Source organism: Nycticebus coucang, chromosome 12 (assembly GCF_027406575.1).
Source record: "Nycticebus coucang isolate mNycCou1 chromosome 12, mNycCou1.pri, whole genome shotgun sequence".
NCBI classification, from domain to species: domain Eukaryota; kingdom Metazoa; phylum Chordata; class Mammalia; order Primates; family Lorisidae; genus Nycticebus; species Nycticebus coucang.
The window spans coordinates 8,167,875-8,193,288 of record NC_069791.1 but is presented as its reverse complement, the minus strand read 5'-3'; the positions used below and the strand labels follow the sequence as shown (position 1 = coordinate 8,193,288).

General features: G+C 49.4%; 1 protein-coding gene and 1 long non-coding RNA gene across 2 annotated transcripts; one reads left to right on the top strand and one right to left on the bottom strand.

Annotated features, from left to right (window-relative positions):
* Window positions 1-25: 25 nt before the first annotated feature.
* Window positions 26-24,690, bottom strand: AVIL (advillin). The gene is made up of 20 exons (XM_053554679.1): window positions 24,582-24,690; window positions 22,364-22,447; window positions 19,834-19,908; window positions 18,961-19,157; window positions 16,671-16,779; window positions 16,471-16,581; window positions 15,976-16,178; window positions 15,090-15,168; window positions 14,870-14,968; window positions 13,976-14,129; window positions 13,775-13,875; window positions 13,176-13,313; window positions 12,921-13,079; window positions 11,885-12,064; window positions 9,538-9,683; window positions 9,258-9,402; window positions 6,600-6,788; window positions 5,940-6,008; window positions 4,169-4,291; window positions 26-1,593 (listed from the first exon to the last, which is right to left on the bottom strand). Exons 2-20 carry the CDS (start codon window positions 22,427-22,429, stop codon window positions 1,480-1,482), a joined length of 2,457 nt encoding a protein of 818 aa, XP_053410654.1. The 5' UTR covers window positions 22,430-22,447; window positions 24,582-24,690; the 3' UTR covers window positions 26-1,479.
* On the top strand, window positions 6,785-10,357 carry LOC128560989 (uncharacterized). Its single transcript, XR_008373191.1, has 2 exons — window positions 6,785-9,067; window positions 10,165-10,357. It is a non-coding gene; the product is annotated as an uncharacterized LOC128560989 (long non-coding RNA).
* Window positions 24,691-25,414: the final 724 nt, after the last annotated feature.

Here is a 25,414-nt window from a genome sequence, read left to right as displayed (position 1 = left end):
CCGGCTATTTTTCTGTTGCAGTTCGGCCGAGGCTGGGTTTGAACCTGCTACCCTCGGCATATGGGGCCGGCGCCCTACTCACTGAGCCACAGGCGCCGCCCAACTTTTCTATTTTTAATAGAGATGGGGTCTTGCTCTTGCTGAAGCTGCTCACAAACTCCTGACCTCAAGCCGTTCTCCTGCCTTGGCTTCCTAGAGTGTTGGGATCACAGGTGTGAGTCACCACGGCCAGCTGTACTCTTGAAACTTCTAACTTAAACATTCTATGTTACTCCTTCTGTGACTTGGAACTCTATTGTTCTGCTTTTACTACGTGACACTTTGAACTCAGCTTTTGGCCTGGAAGTTCCCTGCTTACATTACTTCTGCTATATGGATTTCTTCAGAATTATTAATTCAAACAGAGTTGCCTGAAAAATGTGGGTTAATTTGTTGATCTCTGTAGCATGGTGTGAGGGTGTTCTGCCGTGGAATCCTGGTTCTGGACTCACTGAAATTAATAACACATGGCTCTATTTCTCTTTTGGATAATAGAGTGTGGGTGGATGGGTACTGAAGTTTCCTGGATAGCTGTAAGGCAGATTTTGACATTCTTGTGCTAGAAACGAGAATTAGAGCGTCCCAGTTATCCAGAGAGTCCACTCAGCATTTCCTTCCCCAGTATGGAAACATTGCTCCCAGCATAACATAAAATTACCAAAACAGGCCAGTCGAGGTGGCTCATACCTGTAATCCCAGCACTTTGGGAGGCTGAGGCAAAAGGATTGCTTGAGCCAGGAGTTTAAGACCAAGACAAGCCTGGGCAATGTAGTAAGATCCTGTCTCTACCAAAAATTTTAAAAGCTAGTCAAGCATGGCAGTATATACATCTATTACAGGAGTGAGGCAGGAGTTTGGGGTTATAGCAAGCTATGTGCACCACTGCACTCCAGCCTAAAAATATATATATAGTGTGTGTGACAAGCAAACCCCAAATACTGAAAAGAACTCCATTTGCTCATTACAGGTACCTTTATTTGAAAAGTTAAAAATGCTGTGGCACATAACAGATGTGGGCATTTGGATTTTGACCTTGGAGTGTATATGTGATTTCAGTGATTTGCAGTTAAATAGGTTTTAGAAGTACCAGTCTTAAAATCTAAAACAAATGTAGGTCCTGGTACAATATTAAACATTTCATCTCAGTGTTTTGATTGTCTGTCTTTGAACTTCCCCAGATTCATGCAGTTTTAGTGCTTCCTTCTGAACCTTTAGGTAGAAGTCCACAAAGCCCCAAATGCAGGTGGTTAACATGTTAAGTATATAACAACTAAGGAGTGCAAGGATGGGAAAAATGGGAGAACATGCCATGATTTGCAGATCACTGTATCTAAATGAAGTAGCTGGATGTCGGACAGAAATTGGCAGGTCAGTTCCTTCCTGATACGGCACTGTGCGCTCTCTTGCATGGTCTTGCAATGGGCATGTGTCTTTTTTGCCTTAGAAAAGCCCCTTTTCTTTCTTCAGTTGGAGCTGTTTCCAGCCAGGCAGAACAGCAAATTGCCCTCTGGTGATGCCAAACACAGACACAAAGTCCTGTTCAGAGAGGTGATTCTAAGAGAGAATACAAGGTTCCTAGTTAGGAAGAAGACCTGTCAGTGTCCACAGAGGTGAGGAGAGTGGGATCAAGAGGGAGGCTGTGCCATGGCTGCTTGAAGAGGGGAAGTAGAATGAATTTTTCAGAAAGGCTGTGATGGACTTAGATAAGTCACTGGGGAAGTGGGGCTTCTCCAGGTCTCACAGAGCTCCATTTTGGCCTATGGAGAAAGCTCACTGGAGTCCCTGCTCTCACAGCCTGGCTAGCCCAGTTTCTTGCCAGAAGGCAAACAAACATATTATATACTATGGGTGAATTATAGACATTCGATTTTGGCAGAATGGAGAACTAAATCAAACGATGATTTGCCTTGCTTTATGCTCTTAACTACCATTTTCTTTCTTTCTTTTTTTTTTTTTTTAGAGATAGTTTCACTTTGTCACCCCAGGTAGAGTGCCGTGGCGTCACAATTCACAGCAACCTCCAGCTCTTGGGCTTAGGTGATTCTCTTGTCTCAGCCTCCCGAGTAGCTGGGACTACAGGTGCCTGCCACAACGCCTGGCTATTTTTTGTTGCGGTTTGGCCGGGGCTAGGTTTGAACCCGCCACCCTTGGTGGTATATGGGGCCGGCGCCCTACTCACTGAGCTATAGGTGCCGCCCTTAATTACTATTTTCATCCAGAAATTTTCATTTTATTTTATTTTATTTTTTTTTTTGTAGAGACAGAGTCTCACATACCGCCCTCAGGTAGAGTGCCATGGCATCACACAGCTCACAGCAACCTCTAACTCTTGGGCTTACGCGATTCTCTTGCCTCAGCCTCCTGAGCAGCTGGGACTACAGGCGCCTGCCACAACGCCCGGCTATTTTTTTTTTGTTGTTGTTGCAATTTGGCCGGGGCTGGGTTTGAACCCACCACCCTCAGCATATGGGGCCGGCGCCCTACTCACTGAGCCACAGGCACCACCCCATCCAGAAATTTTCAAATGCAAGATCAGGTGGATCTTACCAAAAGCATAAAATTCTTATAAACATTTATATAATGTTGTAATGAATTATTTTATATCCAAGTAAAGGTAGAGCCTCTGCTTTCAAGAAAGTTATAGTCCAGGGTGGCGCCTGTGGCTCAGTGAGTAGGGCGCCAGCCCCATATACCGAGGGTGGTGGGTTCAAACCCAGCCCCCGCTGAACTGCAACCAAAAAAAAAAATAGCCGCGCGCGTTGTGGTGGGCGCCTGTAGTCCCAGCTGCTCGAGAGGCTGAGGCAGGAGAATCGCAGAAGCCCAAGAGCTAGAGGTTGCTGTTAGAGTCCTGTGACATCATGGCACTCTACCGAGGGCGGTAAGGTAAGACCCTGTCTCTACCAAAAAAAGAAAAGAAAGTTATAGTCCAGATAATTAATTGGTTAGATACGATGTTGTACAACATACAGAGACTCTTCTCAAATCAACTTCCTGAAGGGAAAAATAGACTCATTCTTTCGACATGAATATGTCAATTCACTCAGGGAGTGCCTAGTGTCTGCTAGCACAGTTCTGGGTACTGAAAACCTGAGGATATGGCAGTGAACAAGACAGACGAGGTCCTTCCTTTTTAGGGTATTACTAGAGCAGGAGGCAGACAGTGAACAAGCATCAAAGGGGACAGCCAGGGGTCAGGGAGACAAGATAAGCGTGGCCAGGGCAGTCAGGGAAGGCCTCCCTAGGTTGGCACTGGACCTGAGACGTACATGGTAAGAAGGCGCTAGCTCTGTGATGACTTGGGACAAGCATGAGGACTAGCAAACCTAAAGGCCCCAAAGCTGGAAAAGTATATTTGGGAACAGAAAAGCAGCCCCTTGCTAAAGGCTGGTAAGTGAAGAGAGCAGTGGTGTGTGAGACAGCGTCGGAGAGGTAGGCAGGGGCCAGGTTGTGTAGGCTTTCTGATTCTCATTAAAGTACGGTGGGAAGCCATTTGATAGGTTTTTTTTTTTTGTTTGTTTGTTTTGTAGAGACAGAGTCTCACTGTACCGCCCTCGGGTAGACTGCCGTGGCGTCACACGGCTCACAGCAACCTCTAACTCTTGGGTTTACGCGATTCTCCTGCCTCAGCCTCCCGAGTAGCTGGGACTACAGGCGCCCACCACAACGCCCGGCTATTTTTTGGTTGCAGTTTGGCCGGAGCTGGGTCCGAACCCGCCACCCTCGGCATATGGGGCCGGCGCCCTACTCACTGAGCCACAGGCGCTGCCCCATTTGATAGGTTTTAAACAGGACAGTGCCATCTATTTTAAAATATCCCCTTGGCTGTTGTTTGGGGAATGGATTGTAGGGACAGGCATGGAAGCCAGTTGGATCGCAGTAGTCCGTGATGGTTGGACCAGACTTGACAGCAGAGAGATGGAGAGGAGTGGACAGAGGCAGCTGGTGGGCTGATGCAGGAGTGAGACAAGGAATCAAGAGGGATCCCTGGGTTTTGGTTTGAGCTACTGGGTTGCGCAGATGTCTATCCGGTGCCTGTGACGTACCTGATTATCCTAGGCCATTTACTAAAAAGGGCACTTTATCACGGAGAGCACCACTTACCACAGACACAGATCCGTCAGTCACTTACCTCCTTTTTGGCAGGGTTCACATCCTCAGGCAGCTCCTGATTCTGGTTTTTCAACAGAACTTCTATGGGGTAATATTTTGGCTCACTGTCAGGATTCAGGGAGAGGGTGGCATTCTTCATGTCCTAGGTAGGAGAAGATCAGAAGGTAGACAGGAAAATAGACCGTTCAGTGTCTGTGTGATTCCAGATTGTATGTGTGTGAGTGATATTTAACATTCTGACTTAACACCACTTCACCTTTTCTAATCATTGTTCAGAACAATTGTTCCCAAACCTAGCTGCATGTCAGAATAATCTGGGAATCAAAAATAGCCAGATTTGGGTGGCGCCTGTGGCTCAAGGAGTAGGGCGCCGGTCCCATATGCAGGAGGTGGCAGGTTCAAACCTAGCGCCGGCCAAAAAACACACACACAAAAAAAAAGTCAGATTTGGGGATCCTTCGTGGGAAAACCAATTTGTAAGTCTAAGGTCCTGTGTATCTATTTTGGCATTATGTATCTTAGGTTGGAAGATTATTATTATTAAGACAGAGTCTTACTCTGTCAACCAGGCTAGAGCACAGTGGTGTCATCATAGCTCACTGCATCTTTAAACTCTTGGACTACAAGTGTGTGCCGCCATACCTGGCTAATTTTTCTATATTTTTAGTAGAAACGGGGACTTGCTTTTTTTACTCAGGCTGGTCTCGAACTCCTAAGCTCAAGCAACCCACCTGCCTTGGCCTCCCAGAGAGCTAGGATTCCAGGTGTGAGCCACTGCTCCTGGTCCAAAGCTTATTATTTCTGAAAAATACTGCCAATAACTTTAATCTCTTCTGAATAGCAGAGAGAGTTGAATAATAATACATATATATTTTTTTGAGACAGAGTCTCACTTTGTCACCCTCAGTAGAATGCTGTGGCTTCACAGCTTACAACGACCTCAAACACTTGGGCTCAAATGATTCTCTTGCTTCAGCCTCCCAAGTAGCTGGGACTACAGGTACTCGCCACAATGCCTGGCTGTTTTTAGAGATGAGGTCTTGCTCTGGCTCAGTCTGGTGGCAAGCCACCTGCCTTGGCCTCCCAGGGTGCTAGTATTACAGTTGTGAGCCACCATGACCAGCCATAATTTTTTTTTTTTTTTTTTGCAGTTTTTGGCCAGGGCTGGGTTTGAACCCACCACCTCTGGTATATGGGGCCGGTGCCCTACTCCTTTGAGCCACAGGTGCTGCCTAATTTTTTTCTTGTTACTGTTTTCTTTAAACAGCAAATCTAAGTTCTACAACGGAGTAAAATAAGGAACTTGGCTTTGAGAACTTTTTTCTTTTAAACATTAAGAAAACCCTTTTTTTCTTTCTTTCTTTCTTTCTTTTTTTTTGAGACAGTCTCACTGAATCTTACTCCTTGGCTGGAGCGCAGTGGTAACAATCATAGTTCACTGTAGCCTTGATCTCCTGGGCCCAATTGATCCTACTGCCTCAGCTGGGACTACAAGCACAAGCCACCACACCCAGCTAATTTTTAAATTTTTTGTAGAGATGGGGTCTCACTGTGTTGTCCAGGCTGGTTTCAAACTCCTAGGCTTAAGTGATCCTCCTGCCTTGGCCTCCCAAAGTGTTGGAATTACAGGCATGAAGCACTGCAACTGACTAAAAAGTCTACCTCAAAACAGATAACCAGAGTTAATACTTAGAAGGACGTGATTTTGCCTGTGAGGACTTGTAGCATTTATTGTTTCTCTGGCTCTGGATGCTATGTAACTTGCTTCCCCTGGAGCAAACCCCACTCACAGCAGTGATCTGCATGATAGCAACAGTATCTCCAAGCTCTTCTTTTAATTGTTCATATGATTTTCCTGCCTAAGAAGAGAAAGGAAACATAGGGAGGGCATCTTAGGTCTGCTCTCTATCTTTAGAAAAAGCAAAAGAGCGAGAGCATCAGAAGACACTTCAAGGGTAAGTAAAAATGAAAACTCCTTCTGATCCCTGCAGGGTTGAAAAGGGTACTCGAACATGATACACGTTCTTTGGTGATGCCCCTTCAAGAGCAGTTGAATAGGAGTCAGAAAACCTGGCTCCTTCCTATTGGTTAACTGGGACTTTGGGACAAATAATTTACCTCTTAGCTTCTTCATCTATAAAATGGGAAACCTAATATTTGCACTAGCCATCAGGCTAGTTGTAAAGGTCAAAAGGATGATGATTATGGATACACTTTACAAACCATTTATTCGCGCTGCTTGTTGTTGAGACAAGCTATGAAGTATCTAACTGGACTTACTACTGAGGCAGGTGAAAAAGGAAAGAAAAATAAAAAGGGAGTGGAGTGAGGGTGGGGAAATGAGGTCCTGGTTCTATGTGGCCCTTGAATCTGCACCCTACCGTCCCATTGAATTTTTAGTTCTCAGCTCCCGGGCAATAAGAATATTGTCCTAGTCTCTCTGTTCTTACGCTCCAAATGTGAGGATCCCAGGCCAGGAACCAGCCCGTGAAGATGGGAGGCTCAAACCCCTGTTTAATGATCAGGATGGGTGTGTTGGTGTCTCGGCCGCTGGGGTGGGTGTGCAGGTACTCCTGGGCTGTGGCAAGGGCCCGCTCCTTCTCTGTGACGTTGGCCTCTGCCCCAATCCACAAGAACACCTGTTGTGGTAGAGATTTAATATTAATTAATGTATTCATCTCAAGGATACATACTAGATCATACATACTACCCTGTTTTATGTGCAATTCACAGCCTCAGAAAACCATCTCAGCCTAATTTGTTCAACAGAGAGAAAGGTTTCCCCAGAATCAGCGTGATATTTATCATTGTGTTATTTTTCTTTTTATTATTATTATTTATTTATTTTTTTCAGAGGGAGACAGAATCTCATTATGTTGCCCTCAGTAGGGTGGAGTGGCATCACAGCTCACAGCAACCTCAAACTCTTGGGTTTAAGTGATCCTCTTGTCTCAGCCTCCCAAGTAGCTAGGATTACAGGTGCCCACCACAACACCTGGCTATTTTTTGTTGCAGTTGTCATTGTTTAGCTGGCCCATCCCGGGTTTGAACCCACCAGCCCTGGTGTATGTGGCTGGCACAGTTACCACTATGATATGGGCGCCGAGCCAGATATTTATCATTTTAATTACAACATATATCTTCCAAATGTACATCTCCAGACCTGAGCACTCTCTGAACTTCAGCTTCCTGAATCCACCTTCTTGCAAAATATCTCCTCTTTACGGTCTCTAAGCACTTTATTTATTTATTTCTGAGATGGTTTTGTTTTGTCACCCTCAGAAGAGTGTTGTGGTGTCACAGCTAAAGCAACCTCAAACTCTTGGGCTCAGGTGATTCTCTTGCCTCAGCCTCCCGAGTAGCTAGGACTACAGGTGCCCACCACAACACCCAGCTGTTTTTAGAGACAGGGCCTTGCTCTGGCTCAGGCTGGTCTCGAACCTGTGAGCTCAGACAGTCCTCCCACCTCAGCCTCCCAGAGTGATAGGATTACAGGCATGAGCCACCGTGCCCGTCCTCTGTAAGTACTTTAAATGTTAACTCCCCTAAAATGCCGCTCTTCTGTTACAAACTTGTATCTGTCTCTTGGTAAGTGGTATTCATCCAGTCACCTAAGGCAGAAACTTGGAAGTCAGCCTAGAAATCCCCCATATCCAGTGAGTCACCAGGCCTGGCCAAGTTAGCCTGGCCTCCTAAGCATTTGTCACAATCCGTCCCTCCATCCCTACTCAACTGCCCTTATGCAGGCCCACAGCAGCTCCAACTTGACCATGACAGTTGTCTACTGACTGGTGTATACTTCTTTTTTCTCACCCTCACCCCTCTCCTAAATTTTCCAGAGTGAGCTGACATGTCACCTGGTTAAATTTCGCACTTTCCAGAATAAACATCAACTTTCTTGATAATGATAGGTTAAGTTCATATCTACTTCCTTTATTATTATTATTTTTTTTTTACAAAGTCTCACTTTCTTGCCCCCTGTAGAGTGCTGTGGCGTCACAGCTCACAGCAACATTAAACTCTTGGGCTCAAGTGATTCTCTTGCTAAGCTTAGCCTCCTGAGTAGCTGGGACTACAGGTGCTGGCCACAACATCTGGCTATTTTTAGCTCAGGCTGGTCTTGGACTCGTGAGCTCAGCCAATCCACCTCCCAGAGTCATACCTACTTCTTTCGCTCCATCTCTACCTGCGTTTTGATAGTATTTCACACCTTGCTTTTCTTATGCCATTTCCTTTGGCCAGAATGCCTTCAAGCGTCTTCACCAATTAATACCTGCTCATCCTTCAAGATTCAGCCTGGGAATCTTCTCCTTCAGGAGTCCTTGAGTCCCTTAAACTATGTCAAGTGCCCCTAATTTGTGTTTCCATGGCACCTTGTGTATTTCTCATCATAGTGAGAAATACCCCAGCAACCTGTAAACTCAGAGCAAGGACCCTTCACTGTGGTGACACCTAGTTAGCACAGTGACTAGTACAAAGGAGGTGCTCAGAGTTATGGCTGAGCCAAATCCAAGGAAATGTCATGTGAAGCAGGGTTTCCCTGACGCCATCCCATTCATACCCCTTTGGTCCCTGAAAGGCACATGTTCTTTGAATTTGGAGCCCATTGCTATCGATTCTAAGGTAAAGAAGTGTGTGATAACAGGGTGGCCTGACTTTCCCAAGGCAAAGTGGAAACTTGCCAGGATGGTGAGCTTTTTTTTTTGAGACAGAGTCTCACTTAGTGCTGTGGCGTCCCAGCTCTTGGGCTTAGGTGATTCTCTTGCCTCAGCCTCCCAAGTAGCTGGGACTACAGGCGCCCGCCACAACGCCTAGCTATTTTTTTGTTGCAGCTTGGACACAGCTGGGTTTGAACCCGCCAACCTCGGTATATGGAGCCGGCGCCCTACCCACTGAGCCACAGGCACCGCCCAGGATGGTGAGTTTTAAACATTGTTCTACTCTGTCCAACCCTGGCAAAAAACAGACTGTTTCTTTAGACACCACTGACAAAGGTTTGATAGACTTGGGGATGGTCCAGGACTACCTGGGTTTCTTCTGGGGCAGGGATGTTGTAAAACAATGCCCTAAACTTGTCACTTGTTGTGACTTACACGGCTGTGTCTTACCTGGTCCCAAGTATCTAGGAGCATCACATCACCTGGGTTCAGGTCATCCTGGGTGAAGTCTGTGATCTCAGTGACAATGAACCGGCCAGTCTTATTGGAACATTCAAAGAGACGGGACTGGACATCTAGGATTTCCTGCTGTAGCCTGCAATACAGTCATTTAGAGGCACTGAGCTGCTCAGAAGTAGTTTTAAAACTGAAAGGGATCTGAGGCTTTGTGCAGTTTACAAGCCTGGGAGGCCGGAAAAGCCAAGAAAAGGGACCTGTTGTGTCCCCATACCTTTTATCATTGGCATAGGGAGTCTTCCCTCCCAGCAGGTCCCAGAACTCAGCTGGCTCCTGGCCCTCAGCCACAGCGTTCTCGGTGTGGTCACAGAGAAACCCAGCCAGCTCTTTAGCCATTGCCCGCTCGTCCCCACTACAGCCCTGAGAGTGAAGTGGGGAGAGCACAGGTGTGAGGGGTGCAGGGACTTGTTGCCGTGGGAAAGGCTTAATAGTGTGGCCAGGATTAGCTCCTAAGCCATAGTCCCTCAGACTGCGGACATAGATAGGTTTGTTCTAGTGCTGGGAAGGCAGGGGAGGAAAACAGAGTGTTTGGCAAAACTAGCCAAACCCAAGAATATGTCATGTGAAGGAAGATTTCCCTGAAGATGGGAGTTTTAACACCTTTTTAAGAGAAAAATTTTATCTTAAAACACCTTTTGGCATACATACAGTTCTAAGAGTCTCGACAAACAGAATCACATTACCACTACTATAACAAAGACACAGAATAGTTACCTCCTTACTCTCCCAACAAATTCTCTGGAGCTACTGCTTTGGAGTCAGACCCTCCCGATCCTTAACCTCTGGCAACCACTAATTTGTTCTCCATCACAATAGTGTTGCTTTCTTCCAACTGCCACAGATGGAACCACACGATGCTCAGCCTTTGAGTCAGGCTGTTTTGCGTTTGATGTCCATCCGTGTGGGGTCAGTGCCTCATTCCTTGTTACTGCTGCTTAGCGTTCCATTGGATGGAGACACCAGTGTTTGTTTATCCATTTTCCACTTGGGTGGTCTTCAATTTTTGGTGATTATGAATAAAGGTACTATGAATATTTGTATGTGTTTTTGTGTAAAGATAGTTTTTTATTTTACTTGGGTAAATACCCAGGAGTAGGACTGCTGGGTCATATGGTAAGTGTGTGTTTAACTTTATAAGAAACTTCACCTGTTTTCCAGATGCTGTACCATTTTGCAGTCCCGCCAGCAATGCATGAAAGTTCCTGTTCCGCATCCTCCCCCGTATCTGATATTGCCCCTTGGTTTAGCCATCCCAATAGATGTGCACTGAATGTCTCTGTGGTTTTAGTTTTTGTATTTCCCTGATGACCAGTGATGCTGAACATCTTTTCCCCTTCAATTATTTATTTATTTATTTATTTTTTGGAGACAGACCCTCAAGCTGTTGCCCTGGGTGGAGTGCCATGGTGTCACAGCTCATAGCAACCTCAAACTCCTGGGCTCAAGCTATTCTCCTGCCTCCACTTCCCAAATAGCTGGGACTACAGGCGCCTGCCACAACTCCCGGCTATTTTTTGGTTGTAGCTGTCATTGTTGGGCAGGCCCGGGCTGGATTCAAACCCGCCAGCTCAGGTGTATGTGGCTGGCAGCTTAGTGGCTTGAGCCACAGGCACCGGGCCCCTCTTCAGTTATCTTTTATAAAACAATTTCAGTGCTTTTTTTTTTTTTTTTTTTTGTAGAGACAGAGTCTCACTGTACCGCCCTCGGGTAGAGTGCCATGGCGTCACACGGCTCACAGCAACCTCTTAACTCTTGGGCTTACGCGATTCTCTTGCCTCAGCCTCCCGAGCAGCTGGGACTACAGGCGCCCGCCACAACGCCCGGCTATTTTTTGGTTGCAGTTTGGCCGGGGCTGGGTTTGAACCCGCCACCCTCGGCATATGGGGCTGGCGCCCTACTCACTGAGCCACAGGCGCCGCCCAATTTCAGTGCTTTTTAATGCAGTAATGCTATGTGAATTAACAACATCATATTTTCAGTATTTTTGTTCTGTGTGAACTTGCCTGTCTGTTAAACTCGGGTGGGAAGATTGACTTATCCAGCCTCCTTTCACGTAGAAGTTCATGGGCTGTCTCCCGGGCATAAGCTGGGCCATCAGAGTTTTTAATCGGAGGCTGATTGTGGGAATATTGGAGTTCCCTTTTACAATTCTTTTTTTTTTTTTTTTTTTGTAGAGACAGAGTCTCACTTTATGGCCCTCGGTAAAGTGCTGTGGCATCACAGCTCACAGCAACCTCCAACTCCTGGGCTTAAACGATTCTCTTGCCTCAGCCTCCTGAGTAGCTGGGACTACAGGCGCCCGCCACAACGCCCGGCTATTTTTTGGTTGCAGTTCAGCCAGGGCCGGGTTTGAACCTGTCACCCTCGGTATATGGGGCCGGCGCCTTACTCACTGAGCCACAGGCACCGCCCCCACTTTACAATTCTTTAAGAAGAAGACGCCTCTTTTCAAGGACTGCTGCAGCCTACTCTCTAATTCCTTTAACCTTGACCTTGCTGAGGGTGGGAGGTGGGGCGTGGGCCTGGGCTCTGAGGGGCTGTGTGCCCCTGGGGCATCCTACCTTGCCATACCACAGGTAGTGCTCTGCCTGAGTCTGCAGCAGGAAGACGTCATTGGAGTTCAGGGAGGAGGCAAAGGCTGGAACCTCCACTGCTTTGGTGTTAGATCTGTCATTTCCTTGAATCTGGAAAAGTCTTACTGGAGGATCTGGCTCGGCATTCCCCTTCCTGGAAGTCCCACCCTAGAGAGAAGAAGAAAAGCAGAGCCTGGGGTGGTGCCTGTGGCTCAAGGAGTAGGGTGCCCGTCCCATATGTTGGAGGTGGCAGGTTCAAACCTAGCCCCGGCCAAAAACCAAAAAAAAAAAAAAAAAAAAAAAAGCAGAGCCTGAATCTGAGGGGCGACTTGTCACCTTGTGAGCGGAGCCCCAGACTGGCCATGGTGGGGACGTGTATGTTCCGACACCATCTTTGCCCTGGGGGAGCTTCTGGGCTAACTGGGAAGGGTGAGGGTGGGCTGAGTTACAGTACCAGTAAAATGAGTTTTCATTCTGAGAACACTCCTGTGCCAGGCTCTGTGCCTGGTGCTGTCCCTACATCATTTCATGGATCCTCGTGACAGCTCTGTAAAGTAGGTGTCATTATCCCACAGCACAGATGTGGGAACTGACACAAACCTGGCTAACAGACTTGACCCTGACCTGTGTGATGTCAAGCACGTGACAGTGACATTATGCATTGCCTGGCAGTGCTCTAGCCAGGGCTTCATGGAAGAAGTGGGGCTGGAATTCGAAGGGGCATGTTTGCAAGGGGAGGGGTGTGGTGTGGTGCACGTGAGGCCTGTGGGGAGTCCAGCGAGCTGAGGGCAGCATACCTGCACAGATAATACAGGTCAGATCATGAAAGACCTTGCACATGAGTTAGTGGTTCAGACTTGAAGCCGTAGGCAATCAGGAGGCACTGAGTGTCTTACAGTGATCCCCCTTCTTGTCTCTGACTGATCCAAGCCCTGCCCCCCCCCACCTCACCGGCCTCTCGTCTCCCTGCTAGTTCATTTGTTCTGAGCCTCCCTGTGTGGTGTAGTTTATCTAGGAGCCTTACCTCAAAGATAACCAGCTTCCCCTTGAAGATGGCCATGAAATGGCGTGGCTCCTTCCCCATGCTGACCCGGACCTGCACAGCGGCGCCCCCAAACTGCCCATCCACTTTCACCGCCTGGTATGCTGATGCTGCCAGCTCATCCTGGGAGGCGTGGCGGCCCTGCAGGGTTAAGAAGGCGAGTGATGGACTCTGCTTTCCACCCCAGCCCAGCCGCCAGAGGAAGCATTAGGATCCGAAGCTGAGAGTTGGGCCCACCTGCCAGATGTACAGGTTGTAACATGGCTTCCCAGTCACCTCGTACGTGTAGAGGACCAGATAACAGTCTCCCCCGTAGAAGAAGCCATACCACTTACGCTCCACAGGGACCAGCTCTAAGTTCTCTATTCTCCAGACCTGGGCATAGGAGGAGACACAGTTTCCCAGAGATGAGGGCCGGGTAAGGGTTTATGTCCCATGACTGGGACATGCTAAACAGAGAATTCAGGTGGGGGAGGTGCTATTACCACTCCAAGTCCCCTTCCCCCTCTGATTCTTACTCCCTGGTGATAGCACATCACATTTGCATGATTTGAATCCTGAAAAGAACTTGGTTTTGCTGGCCAGGTGCATCTCATCATGTCTCTGTCTTTGCAGACCGAGCAATGATCAGAATGTATCTGCCAGGTGAATTACTGATGGCAAATTAAGGGATGAGCTTTTCACTCCCCTGAAAACTGCAGACTTGCAAGAGTCTTAGAGACTACTCTGAGACCCCAGAGGACATAAGGAGAGCAAAGCAGACCAGAGTCCCCTGTACCGTCTTCCCCTCCCCAGCAGGGAAAGTGCGTGCTGCCCTGAATTTGAATAGTCTTAACCTCAACTTTCCCATTGCCGTCATCCACCATTCTTTCCTGGGCGGCTACCTCTGGCTTGGTGTGCAGCAGACTCACATCAAACTTATCCTGGAAAACTTTGGCTGCAGGGAAGGGGGTGGGAAAAGCCGAGTGAGTGAGAAGCATCTATACCTGCCCTTGTAGCGTCCCAGCAGTGAGAGGGCGATCTGGGGGCAATCTCACCAATTTTACCAACGGTGAATGTTTTCCCCAGGCCCATGCTCTGGTCCTTCACTGACCACTTCTGGAACAGTTGCTTGAACATAGCTGACTCAGCACCATCGTTGACTGTCTCCACGTTGGTGCTGCTGGGGTAGCCCTTCATCTTGATGAAGCCCTGCAGGACGGCCCCCCACCCCCACCCAAAGACAGGCCAGTGAGGGAGCACCCTGCCTTTGCCTGGCTGGTGATTTACCTCTGTGAAGCCAGTTAGCAGGATCCCTTCCCTCTGGGAGTCAGAGTCAAATTCTAACTGATCTTTGTCTAAGGACCAAGTTACCTGCCTCAAAAAAGTGACTGAGTAGCACAACTTGGCATCTCTTTAATGACCTGTCATGATTTTTCTCAATTTTTTTGCACAATACTGTGCTCTTTATGCTATGCTCTTTCAGCACTTACGTTCTCTACTGACTTTGCATCACACTTGTTTGCTCAGTTATTGCTTCGTGAACATATCTTACTTGGTTCATCTGCGTGGTCTGCACAAATGCCATGGGCATCTTGAGGACAAGGCCATTAACCTTGACATCCCCTTTGATAATAACAGGCACCTTTTACTGAACAAGTGGTGTGTGCCAAATTTTTAATCCTTACAACAACCTTGGGAGACAGGTTTTATTACCTCCATGTTAGAGATGAGGAAACTGAGGCTCAGGGGTGTTAAGTGGTCTTCCCAGAGTATTCAGCAGGAGAAGGCAAAACCTGGCTTTAAACCCCAGTTTGTGTGACTTCCAAGTCCATAGATGGAACTGCTATGTTATGTACTCAAGTACCTAGTGTGCTCTCTGAAGTGACATTGGAAGGGGAAGGGTTACTGGCAGAATTATCTGGACAACATTACACATCTATAGCTCCTACCAGGGCTTTAGACATAGCCGCCTGTCTCTCAACCTTCGTGGCTCCTTTTCCTTTCCACACGTAGATCTTGGTTCCACCTTGGTCCAGGATGTAGCAGTCCTGAAGCAGTCAGGGATAAATGTGGTTACTCACGACCAGAAGGGAGGACTTTGCCAGGGTCTGCTTCTGAAGCCGGGTCGGGTCTGCCCCCCACCCCCACCCCCGCCACAGCTCTGCTTACATCGTGGTTCAGTAAGTCCTGGACCAGAGGTCTCACTGCTACCTCTGTGACTGCCAGCAGCCCAGATGAGTCTGACACACTGCAGAGAGGGAGAGGTTAGCCTGGCCTTTTCTCCTGCCAAGCATCTTATAGTGAAGTGAATGTCTTTCCTGGCTTTGTTTTAGTGTGGAGTTTCTGGGTAAAGTAGGGTTTGAATTCTGTTTTTTTTTTTTTTTGAGACAGAGTCTCACTCCATTGCCTGGGGTAGAGTGCTATGGTGTCATAGCCCACAGTAACCTCAAACTCTTGGGTTTAAGCAAGCTTCTTGCCTCAGCCTCCCGAGTAGGAGGAACTACAGGTGCCCAACCACAATGCCCATCTGTCTAGTTTTTTCTATTCTTGTTTTTTCATTTTTGCTCAGGTTGGTCTTGAACTCCTTAGCTCAAGCGATCCTCCCGCCTCAGCTTCCCAGAGTGCTGGGATTATAGGCATGAGCAACCAAGTCCATGGTTCCATCTATGGACTTGGAGGTCAAACAAACCCCAGCAGGGTTTGGGTTCTTGAGACAGGTGTAGCTTGAGTGCGGACAGGAGCATACACGTGGTTCTCTGGAGCGCACTTTTGTGTATCTTTCTTTAACTCATCATCTCTTCTACATCCCTGGGCGTATATCAACCAGAGGGAAGGACAGATCCTCCCAGGAGATCAGAAGAGTTGCTAACGAGGACAGCAGGTAGCTGCTCTTTGAGTGGGGGATCTCCAAGCTCCTTCTAGGAGCGGCATTTAAAAAGGACTGGAAGGAACCCAGGCAACTACACCCCAAAGAGCTATGCAGAGGCAGCTGGTGTTCTAAGAGACACCTTCCTGGACCCACACTTCCAGCCCACAGCCAAGTTTAGCTACTTACTGGTACAACGTGATGTTTGACTTCTGCCGCTGATCGATGACCTCCTCGGGGACTGCAGGCTTGATAATGGCGCGTTGGCCGAGGGTGTCCTGAAGGACCTTCATCAGCCCAGGGCTCTCTGCCTCCTTGTCACCCTCAATCACGCCTATCTCAGCACGGCCGCCTCGCTCTCTGTCCCGAATATCCTTTGCCAGAAGCATAGCCTGTCAAAGAAGCCCAAGGAAGCAGTCAGCTCTCCTGGGACGCTTTTCTGGCTTTTGGGGGGAACTTCCTGGATCCCAGACAGAGGAGCTACTGCAATGCTGAGGAGCCCGGAGCAAGTCACAAACTTGGCCTGTGTCCAAGACAGACTCTATGCAAAAGCACGGGTCATCTTGATTTGTGGGCAACAGCCAACATAGAATTAAGAAGAAAAGGGCGCTTGAGGTACTGTCAGTCCGTGACCAGCCTGCAGGACAGAGGGAAGGACAGAGGGCGGACAGGAAAGAGCCCTGCCTTCAGACGCTCCCTGCTGTTGCTCTCTGGGCCGTTCCACTGGATGAGGACCATCCCCAGGTCCAGCAAGAAGACATCACCTCGGTTAAAACTGTCCCAGCTCATGTCCACCTGCAAATGGGAGATAGACATTGTCTAGGAGGAATTCTTAGGGGCCAGTGGGGAAGTCCTGAGCTGGGACAGCAGTGGGCAGGACTTGCCTCGGTGGCCCTGATGTTTCTCCTCCCTTTAACATGTAGCAGCCGTTTCACATCGTAGGTGTTAGTCTCCACGTGCTTCATTCCAGAGGCCACACCCCCCTTCTTGTAGCTGTGGGAACATTCATTCAGTTATTTCTTGAGTGCTGCTGTGCTAGGAGACAGCTGTGATTGCCTAGACACAGCCGCTGCCAGTGTGGTGCTGACAATAAGTCAGCAAGGGAAATGCAGGTGGTGGTAGCTTCTGTCCCACAAGTAGACTCAGCAGCTGACCTTCTGGAATAAAGGTCAGGGCAGTCTTCTTTCCACAAGGGACATTTGAGCTGAGATCCTATGAGGAAAAGGAACCCATCGCTGGGCACGGTGGCTCACGCCTGTAATCCTAGCACTCTGTGAGGTGGAGGCAGGTGGATTGCTTGAGTTCAGGTGCTCAAGACCAGCCTGAGCAACAGCGACACCCCATCTCTACTAAAAATAGAAAAACTGGCTCAGCACCCGTAGCTCAGTGGTTAGGACGCTGTCCACATGCACTGGGGCACTGGGCTGGTAAGTTTGAACCCGGCCCAGGCCTGCTAAACAACACTGACAACAACAACCAAAAAATAGCTGGGCATTGTGGCAGGCACCTGTAGTCCCAGCTACTTGGGAGACTGAGGCAAGAGAATTGCTCAAGCCCAAGAGTTTGACGTTGCTGTGAGCTGTGATGCCACAGCACTCTACCAAAGGGTGACATAGTGAGACTCTGTTTCAAAAAAAAGAAAAGAACAAAAGAAAAACTGAGGCAAGAGGATCACTTGAGCTCAAGTTGGAGGTTGCTGTGAGCTATGACACCATGGTACTCTACCCTGGGCGACAGCTTGAGACTTGGTATTAATGTACACAGTTATGATTTAATTAAAAAAAAATAGAAACAGAGACTCTGTCTCAAGAAAAGAAAAAAGAAAAAAGGAACCCACAGACTGACAAAAAGTCCTCCAGGCAGAGGAGACGTCAGTGGTGGACTGCAGCATGGAGGGCTTGCTCTGTTCTAGGAACTACCTGAATATCACTGTGCCCCCGGAGAGGGGCACAAGTTGGGCAGCAGCAGAAACATTAATGGCACCATGAGCACCCACCCCAGGAGTCAACTCTTCTGCCCCGCTCTCGCCCCAACCCAGCCTCCAAGCCAGGTTTCCTGCATCTGAGGGGAATGCTGAAGGTAACCCAGAGCAGAAGGCTCTGTCCTTGGGCTCCCTGGTGGCTCACTGGTGTACTGTGCCCAGCAGGTCCTCGGTCAGGATGACTACTGACCTGCAAGAAGCTGGCTTTGCCAGCCCCAGAATTCTCAAGCTCGTTGCAATTCTTCTTTTTGTTTTCAATCTTTTTTTTTTTTTTTTTTAATTTGGCCGGGGCTGGGTTTGAACCCGCCACCTCCGGCATATGGGACCGGCGCCCTACCCGCTGAGCCACAGGCGCCGCCCTTTTTGTTTTCAATCTTAAGCGCCAAGTTTTGCTTTAAACTTCTCAGTTGGTGGAACATCATCACCACTGGCCTTTGCAAGCCCCTCTTGTGTTTGTAAGTGTGTGCATTCCCTGTTACCTGCCCAGCTCACTCCGATTTCTCGTCTGCCCCTAACAGTTTAAAGTCTCTCTTTCATTTTCATTCTGGTAACACATAACCTGTTATTTTGTGTGCATGTATTTTTAAAAATTGGTATTCTGTTACGTATCTCAGTCTTTTCACTTTGCTGCATCCCATGTGAGGTCTGTCTGTGTGTTAAATGCACATCGGACCTGCTGCTTCTGGCTGCCACGTAATGCTCCTCGGTGTGCAAGGCCAGCCTGCCCGTGATGGGCACCAATGCCACCTGCAGCTTCCCATCCCTACTATAGGCACTGCCATGAACATTCAGGTTCACGGGCCCTCGGGGACCTGCGTATGTGAGGATTTCTGTGAGTTTCATAGCCAGTGACTGTAGAGGCAGTGACTACCAGATTGCTGTGCTTGTTGACGCTCCCACCAGCGGACACTCCCCACAGCCTCACTGACACCTGGCACTTACCCAGCCTCTATCATGTGCTGCTCTAGTAGGAAGAAGTGACGTCTTTGCTTTGATTTGCATCCTTCTGATTACTTTCTTTTTTTTTTGGCCGGGGCTGGGTTTGAACCCACCACCTCCGGCATATGGGACCGGCGCCTTACTCCTTGAGCCACAGGCGCCGCCCTGATTACTTTCCCCATATGCTCTCGGCCCTTTGCGTCTCCTCCTCTGTAAATGGTGGTTTCTGGCCTGCTCTGTGCATGGCTACTCACACGATGCCCTGCCTGAAGTAGCCTCGGAAGGTGTCAGACTCATGGTACTGGACCTCTCGGTGCTGCACGGGGCTGCCTCCCAGGTAGTCATCCAGCTGGGTGGTGTAGATGGCTGCACAGCTCTGCTCATCCTGGGAGGAGTCCTTCCCGATCCAGAAGTGGATGTTCTGGGAGAGGATACTGCCTGCTCTCTGGGTCTGGTGTGCAGCCAGAGAGAACAGGTCAGGGGCTAGCCCCCCACCCCGTGGCTGCTGCCCCTCTGGCCTGGAAAGAATGCAGCACACAGTAGCTTGTGCCCTGTCCTCGTCGGGCTGTGCCCCCTCTCTCCCTGCAGTGAGTAGCGGAGCTTCCCCAGCCCCTGTATAGACCTGTGATCTGGCTCAAGCTTTGATAGCCTGAGTTCCTCCCCACAGTCAGGGAAAGTTAGCAGCTTGTTCCCTGAGTAGATGGAGACCAGTGGGGCTCTCTCCTGGCTGGGTGGCAGGCCTGCTTCTCAGGCCCTGGGCTCCTGCACGTGCTCCAGGGCACAGCGCTGACCTGTGCATCTGTGCTGTGCCCAGCAGGCTTTTCCATGAGGAGCACAGAGGCTGGAGACAGGTCATGTCTACCTGGCCTTCCTCTCCCACCCCACTGCAGTCTGGGGGCAGGAGTGCTGCTCGCGGGAGGTGGGAGGTTCCCACTGAGGGCCTTATCTCCATTCTCAGATGCAAAATGAAAACCCAGGCCTAATGAAGGCTCGTGACAGTCAAACTGGGATAATTGAGACAGATGCCAGGGACCTGATTACCTTCCTTCACCAGCTCATCTCCCAGTAGAGCCCAAGAACTGGTTCCCAGGGGAGAAGCTCCCCGGAGCGGGGAGGAGCATGCTCACCGAGAGGACGACGTAGCAGTCCCCCTCGTAGAAGTTGCCGTGGGCATTCAGGGGCACCAGTGCCAGCTCCATTTTCTGGAAGGACAAAGGGTGTGTGGGGTCTGCATTCCTGCCTTCCTCCCTCCTGCACGAGCCCCCTCCCATGTGTCCTTTGGCACAGGTGGTAGGTAAGAGGTAAAGAGATGTTTCCAGCGGCCCCCTCTGGCTTCTGTGAACTCTGCCTGCATCACCCTGGATCTGAATCTGGTCCCTATCCTGGTCTCCCTGGCCCGTTTCTGTCTACTTCCTGCCTGGTGGGGAGCCTTGTGAGCCACTTCAGACCTTTGCAGGGAAAAAAGTGTGACATGGGCGGCGCCTGTGGCTCAGTGAGCAGGGCGCCAGCCCCATATGCCGAGGGTGGCGGGTTCAAACCCGGCCCCGGCCAAACTGCAACAAAAAAATAGCCGGGCGTTGTGGCGGGCGCCTGTAGTCCCAGCTACTCGGGAGGCTGAGGCAAGAGAATCGCTTAAGCCCAGGAGTTGGAGGTTGCTGTGAGCTGTGTGAGGCCACGGCACTCTACCCAGGGCCATAAAGTGAGACTCTGTCTCTACAAAAAAAAAAAAAAGAAAAAAGTGTGACATAAACTTCCAAGTAAAACCTCGTGCCGGGTGGCGCCTGTGGCTCAAGGAGTAGGGCACCGGTCCCATATGCCGGAGGTGGCGGGTTCAAACCCAGCCCCGGCCAAAAACCACAAAAAAAAAAAAAACAAAAAAAAACAAAAAAAACCTTGTGCCTTCACCACTGTGCTCCCAACTCTGACCACTGGGGCTGGTCACGGCCTGTACAGAAAAGAGCACGATTCTGGGGGCCTAGAGGTGAAGGTGGGAGAGCACCAGCAGCCTGGGGGTCCATGCCAGTCTCATCTTTGGAGCCTGGGTCAGGGTCCTGATTTGTCACTGCAGGGACAGCCTGTTCCAGGAGGGCCCTTCACAGCCTCAGCTGTAGATTTCTGCCCCCCTCTCCACTTGGGGGAGACCTGCGGCCACACCTGTGTGTGTTCTCTGTAAAATGTGTGTTTTAAGTGTAAAAATGGTAAATATACCACAATGTTTGCAACTCTTTTTTGGTATATATTAGTTTTGAAAAAATCGGGAGTCTTTTTTTTTTTTTTTCTGAGACTGAGTCTCACGTTGTCACCCTTGGTAGAGTACCATGGCGTCACAGCTCACAGCAACCTCCAGCTCTTGGGCTTAGGAGATTCTCTTGCCTCAGCCTCCTGGGCAGCTGGGACTACAGGCGCCCGCCACAATACCTGGCTATTTTTTTGTTGTTGTTGCAGTTTGGCTGGGGCCAGGTTTGAATCCGCCATCCTCGGTATATGGGGCTGGCGCCCTACTCACTGAGCCACAGGCACCGCCCTTTTTTTTTTTTTTTTTTTTGGAGACTGAGTCTCAAGCTGTTGTCCTGGGTAGAGTGCTGTGGTGTCACAGCTCACAGCAACCTCAAACTCTTGGGCTTAAGTGATTCTCTTGCCTCAGCCTCCCAAGTAGCTGGGACTATAGGCGCCTGCCACAATGTCCAGCTTAAATCGGGAATCTTAAAACAATGGAAGTGAGCTGGATCTCTCAGTCTCTGGGAGGCTTGCTAGAGAGCTCAGCTCTCCCACCCTTCTCAGGGCACCAAAGTCAGGTGACCCCTCTGGGTGTTACTCTCTGATTGGGGTCAGAGCACAATAGTGGTGGGGAGAAGGAGGTGGAGGGTGGGGGTGAGGAGGGGTGGGGAGTGAGGGGTGTCCTAAGAACTGCCAGTGAAAGCTCCCCAGGCCAGCATGGCTTCCAGCGGTGGATTGCTGAAGCTCAAAGGCAGAGACCCAGAGGGTCTCAAGCCCAGGTGAAGGGGTGAGCAGTGCCCTGTAGAAGACACCTTCCAGGGCAGCGCCTGTGGCTCAGTGAGTAGGGCGCCGGCCCCATATGTCGAGGGTGGTGGGTTCAAACCCAGCCCCGGCCAAACTGCAACAAAAAAATAGCCGGGTGCTGTGGTGGGCGCCTATAGTCCCAGCTACTCGGGAGGCTGAGGCAAGAGAATCGCTTAAGCCCAGGAGCTGGAGGTTGCTGTGAGCCCTGTGATGCCACGGCACTCTACCAAGGGCCATAAAATGAGACTCTGTCTCTACAAAAAAAAAAAAAAGAAGAAGACACCTTCCATTCTCTGATGGGAGCAGCCAGGGGTCTCCTGGGTCAGTCCCACCTACCTTTCCAGGGCATTTACTGGAAGTGCAGTCACCAAGCAGATGGCTGGAGAAAGGACAAGCTTATTTTCGCTTGGGGCCCCACTCTCCTGAAGCTAGGAGAGTAGGGCTTGCCACCCACCTGCTTTGAGCACCTGGGAGGGGTCAAAGATGGGAAAACATGCACTTGGATGCTCCTTCTCACTTCTCTTAGTCATAGGCTGTGTAAGGACTATTGGAGGCCTGGTATCTAGCTGCCCTGGGCAGCAAGACTCCACTGGCAGATCCCTCAGTGGGGAGGAAAGTGTGCCTGCGGCCGCTCACCTCTATTCTCCAGGTGATGATCCCGGGCTCGTTGCCCACAGCTCTGAAGGCGCTGCTCAGAGACATGGTGCTGTCCTTCCAGGGCTGAAACGTCACAGAGTAGGAGGGAAGGTAATGCCTTCTGCAGAGGCATCAGCCCTGTTTGTCCTCTAAGTCACTTGCCCAGCTCCTGTCAGCCATCCTGCCGGGTCCGTGGAGGACATCTTTTCACAAGTTCCATTTCCCACCTTCCCCCCTCCCCTTGAAGAGAGCTCTGCTTACAGCCACCATCATTCACCACAGGGGTGGGAAGTGGGTCAGGCCCTGTGTTGGTTCAGTCTGCACATGTTATCTCAATTAATTCTCGGAAGGTAAGTATGCTTTATTCAACTTTCACTGCAATGAAGTTGAGATTTACAGAGGTTAAGTGACTCACTCAAGGTCACACGTGACAGTGAAATCCTTGTTTTGTCCTAAAAACTGTGCTTCTGGCCTAGCCCAGCCTAAACTTGTCTAAATTTCAGTGGCACTTGGGCAGAAAAGCTGGTCAAAAACGTGTTTCCGAGCTGAGTTGCCTTCTCTCGCTCGCACTCTCCCCACTCTTCCCAGACTCACTGTGTCTGAGCTCCTCTCCACAGTCAGCTCTTGGACCTTTTTTTTGGCTTTTACTTATTATTATTTGTCAAAGTAAACCCTCCTAAAATTCAACCCTTCCTGCTTTTGTCATATGACTAATATATTCCCTGTGCCTTCCAGAAGCAAAGGGAAAGTAAAATGGCGGCACTGGGCGGGGACAAACAAGCCAAGTCCACAAGGGTGGAAAGGCAGGTGTGGCCTGGTCTGGCCCCGGGCAGGTGGCCTCCTTGCCCACCGTACACAGACCAAAGCTTGCCTGCGGAAGAGTCGCCCTCAGAGAACTTAGAGGCCTCCAGTTGCCTCAGGACGGAGCAAAGCAGGGTGGAGAGAGGGAGGAAAAGTGGTGGAGAAGTCCGTGTGTGCTGTGCACCGTCTGTGCTATTAAACAACCTAGGCAGGGACGAGGTGATATAGAGGCTTTGTATCATTAAAACGCCAGCCTGCTTCCTGCTCTCAAGGAGCTTACAATCTGAGCGTAACTAATGAATGCTGGATTAATTTCTCTCAAGAGGCAAAGGAAAAATGATGGGATGGATGGATTTACACAGGATAAAAAACAACCACCCAGAAAGAACAGCGTGGAGCTTTGCTGTTTGGAGGCACATTGTGTTGCTCAAAACGGGCGTGTCTGACCATTCTTTTCTTGAGCCTTGATGGATGAAGCCAGATTTGGAGACTGAGTGCCATTATCTAGTATGGACTTTGGCTAAAAAGCAAAAAGCAAACTCCCTTTGTCTACTGCTGGAGCAGGATTAAGGCAGGGCAGTGAGGCGGAGCAGCCAGTGTTTGAGGATTTAATTTGGTAACTTGCGCTGCCCCACCCTTTGCTGCTCCGTATTGCCAGGAAATGTTTGGGTTTTTTTCAGACTCCAGATTTCAGTCATTAAAAGCAAATGCCATGACCCATCTAGGGAAGGGGACAAGGTCCAGTAAATTCATTTCATGGAGATAGTGTCAACCTTGGAAAAGCCAAACCAACTGGCCTTAACTAGACCTGTGAGCCTCAGAGGCTGAAAGCCATCCTATTTCCCAGCAGGAAATTAGGACTCGGGAAGGAGCTTACTGGGCAAGAGAGGATATGCCCTGGAAGGGACTTCCTGCCACACTGGGCCACCCAGAAAACTTAATTCTGACATCCAAGTCCCCCCAAACTCTCCCTCTGTCCTCCCTGAGTCCTGATTCATTAATTCAGTATCCTTTGAGAGGACTCAGAACGCCCTGGAGTGGATCTGCTCTGAAATTCCAAGGTAAAAGCCAGTGGCCTTCAGTTTTCACACAGCTGCCCTTATGGACAGACCCCAAGCAGAGGGAGCTGGTTTTAACTTCTGCCTTGCCCTGCCTCTCATCTTTAGGAACAGGTGAAAGGGGTCTGTTCTGTCTTTTCCAGATTTCCAAAATGTGTCCTATCTGCTCAGTTGTCTCTGAGCCCGTCTACTTCTCAGTAGGAAGTTTACAAAACTGCTCACGGACTCCGCGTTCAACCCTTTTAAAGCCTCATCCCAGAAGACAAAGCCAAGGGAGTCCAGGATCCTCTTGCTTTTATTACTTCCTCATTCAGTAGCAACGAAGAATAGCTGACATGCCCCCAACTCAGAGACCTTACCTTGCCTTCTTGCTCACGGTCTTCCCAGTTGTGGCAAGCAGGCAGCCGCAGGATGCAGAACCACCCCAAAGCAGAGGCTCCAGGCCCTGCTGCTGTAGCTTAGCTGCTGTAGCCGCACAGATATTGGGTCATATTATATTTGCTTGTGTTTGCATCTTAACCACATTTTCCTGGTTCTGGCCAATCACAGCCTCCCTAGCACTGGGCTTGACTTATTCAAACCAGAGGGAAAGCTTTATCTATTCCTATTCAAAACAGCAAAAACAAGAGGAGACTTTTAAAGGCTTCTTTTCTCTTTTAACTCCAGCTCCACGCCCTGATCTAATTGATTTTTTAAAAGTGCACAGCCCATCAATAATGCAAGAAAGAGGGTGGGAGGATATGAAATTTGCCATATTGTAGATACGGCTGCATTACGCTGATGACAGGAGGCAGAGGATGGAGCTGCTGAGTGCCTGAGATGTCCAGGCTGGCAAGAACCTCTCTGAGAAGCTTCTGGGCATTTCTCAGAGGGAAGGGAAGTCTGGGAGGAGCCAGGAGAGTGTTATCAGGCCATGCTGTTTCGCTCTTTGGAGGTCTACATGAGTCAGATGTCAATACAATCAATATTCGTGTGCCTTCTATGTGCCAAGAACTATGCTGGGCTCTGAATTTAGGGCTAGTTTTGAAAAGTGGGTGCCTACTATGTGCCAAGAACTATGCTGGGCTCTGAATTTAGGGCTGCTGGTTTTGAAAAATGGGTGAAGCATAGAAGAATCAAGACTAATCCCTTAGGGCTTCTGGTTCTTGCCAGAAGTCAATAGTACATCAAGCATATGCTTGATAAGCACCTG

What these genes read in the sequence shown, in the direction of transcription:
- AVIL (XM_053554679.1), bottom strand. Translation starts at nt 22,429, where the DNA reads ATGTCTCTGAGCAGCGCCTTCAGAGCTGTGGGCAACGAGCCCGGGATC. An exon ending in TACTTCAGGCAGGGCATCGT is followed by an intron (nt 16,780 to 18,960) that starts GTGAGTAGCCAT and finishes ATGTTCCCACAG; the next exon opens with CTACAAGAAGGGGGGTGTGG. An exon ending in CTATCATGCAGATCACTGCT is followed by an intron (nt 4,292 to 5,939) that starts GTGAGTGGGGTT and finishes TCTCCTACCTAG; the next exon opens with GACATGAAGAATGCCACCCT.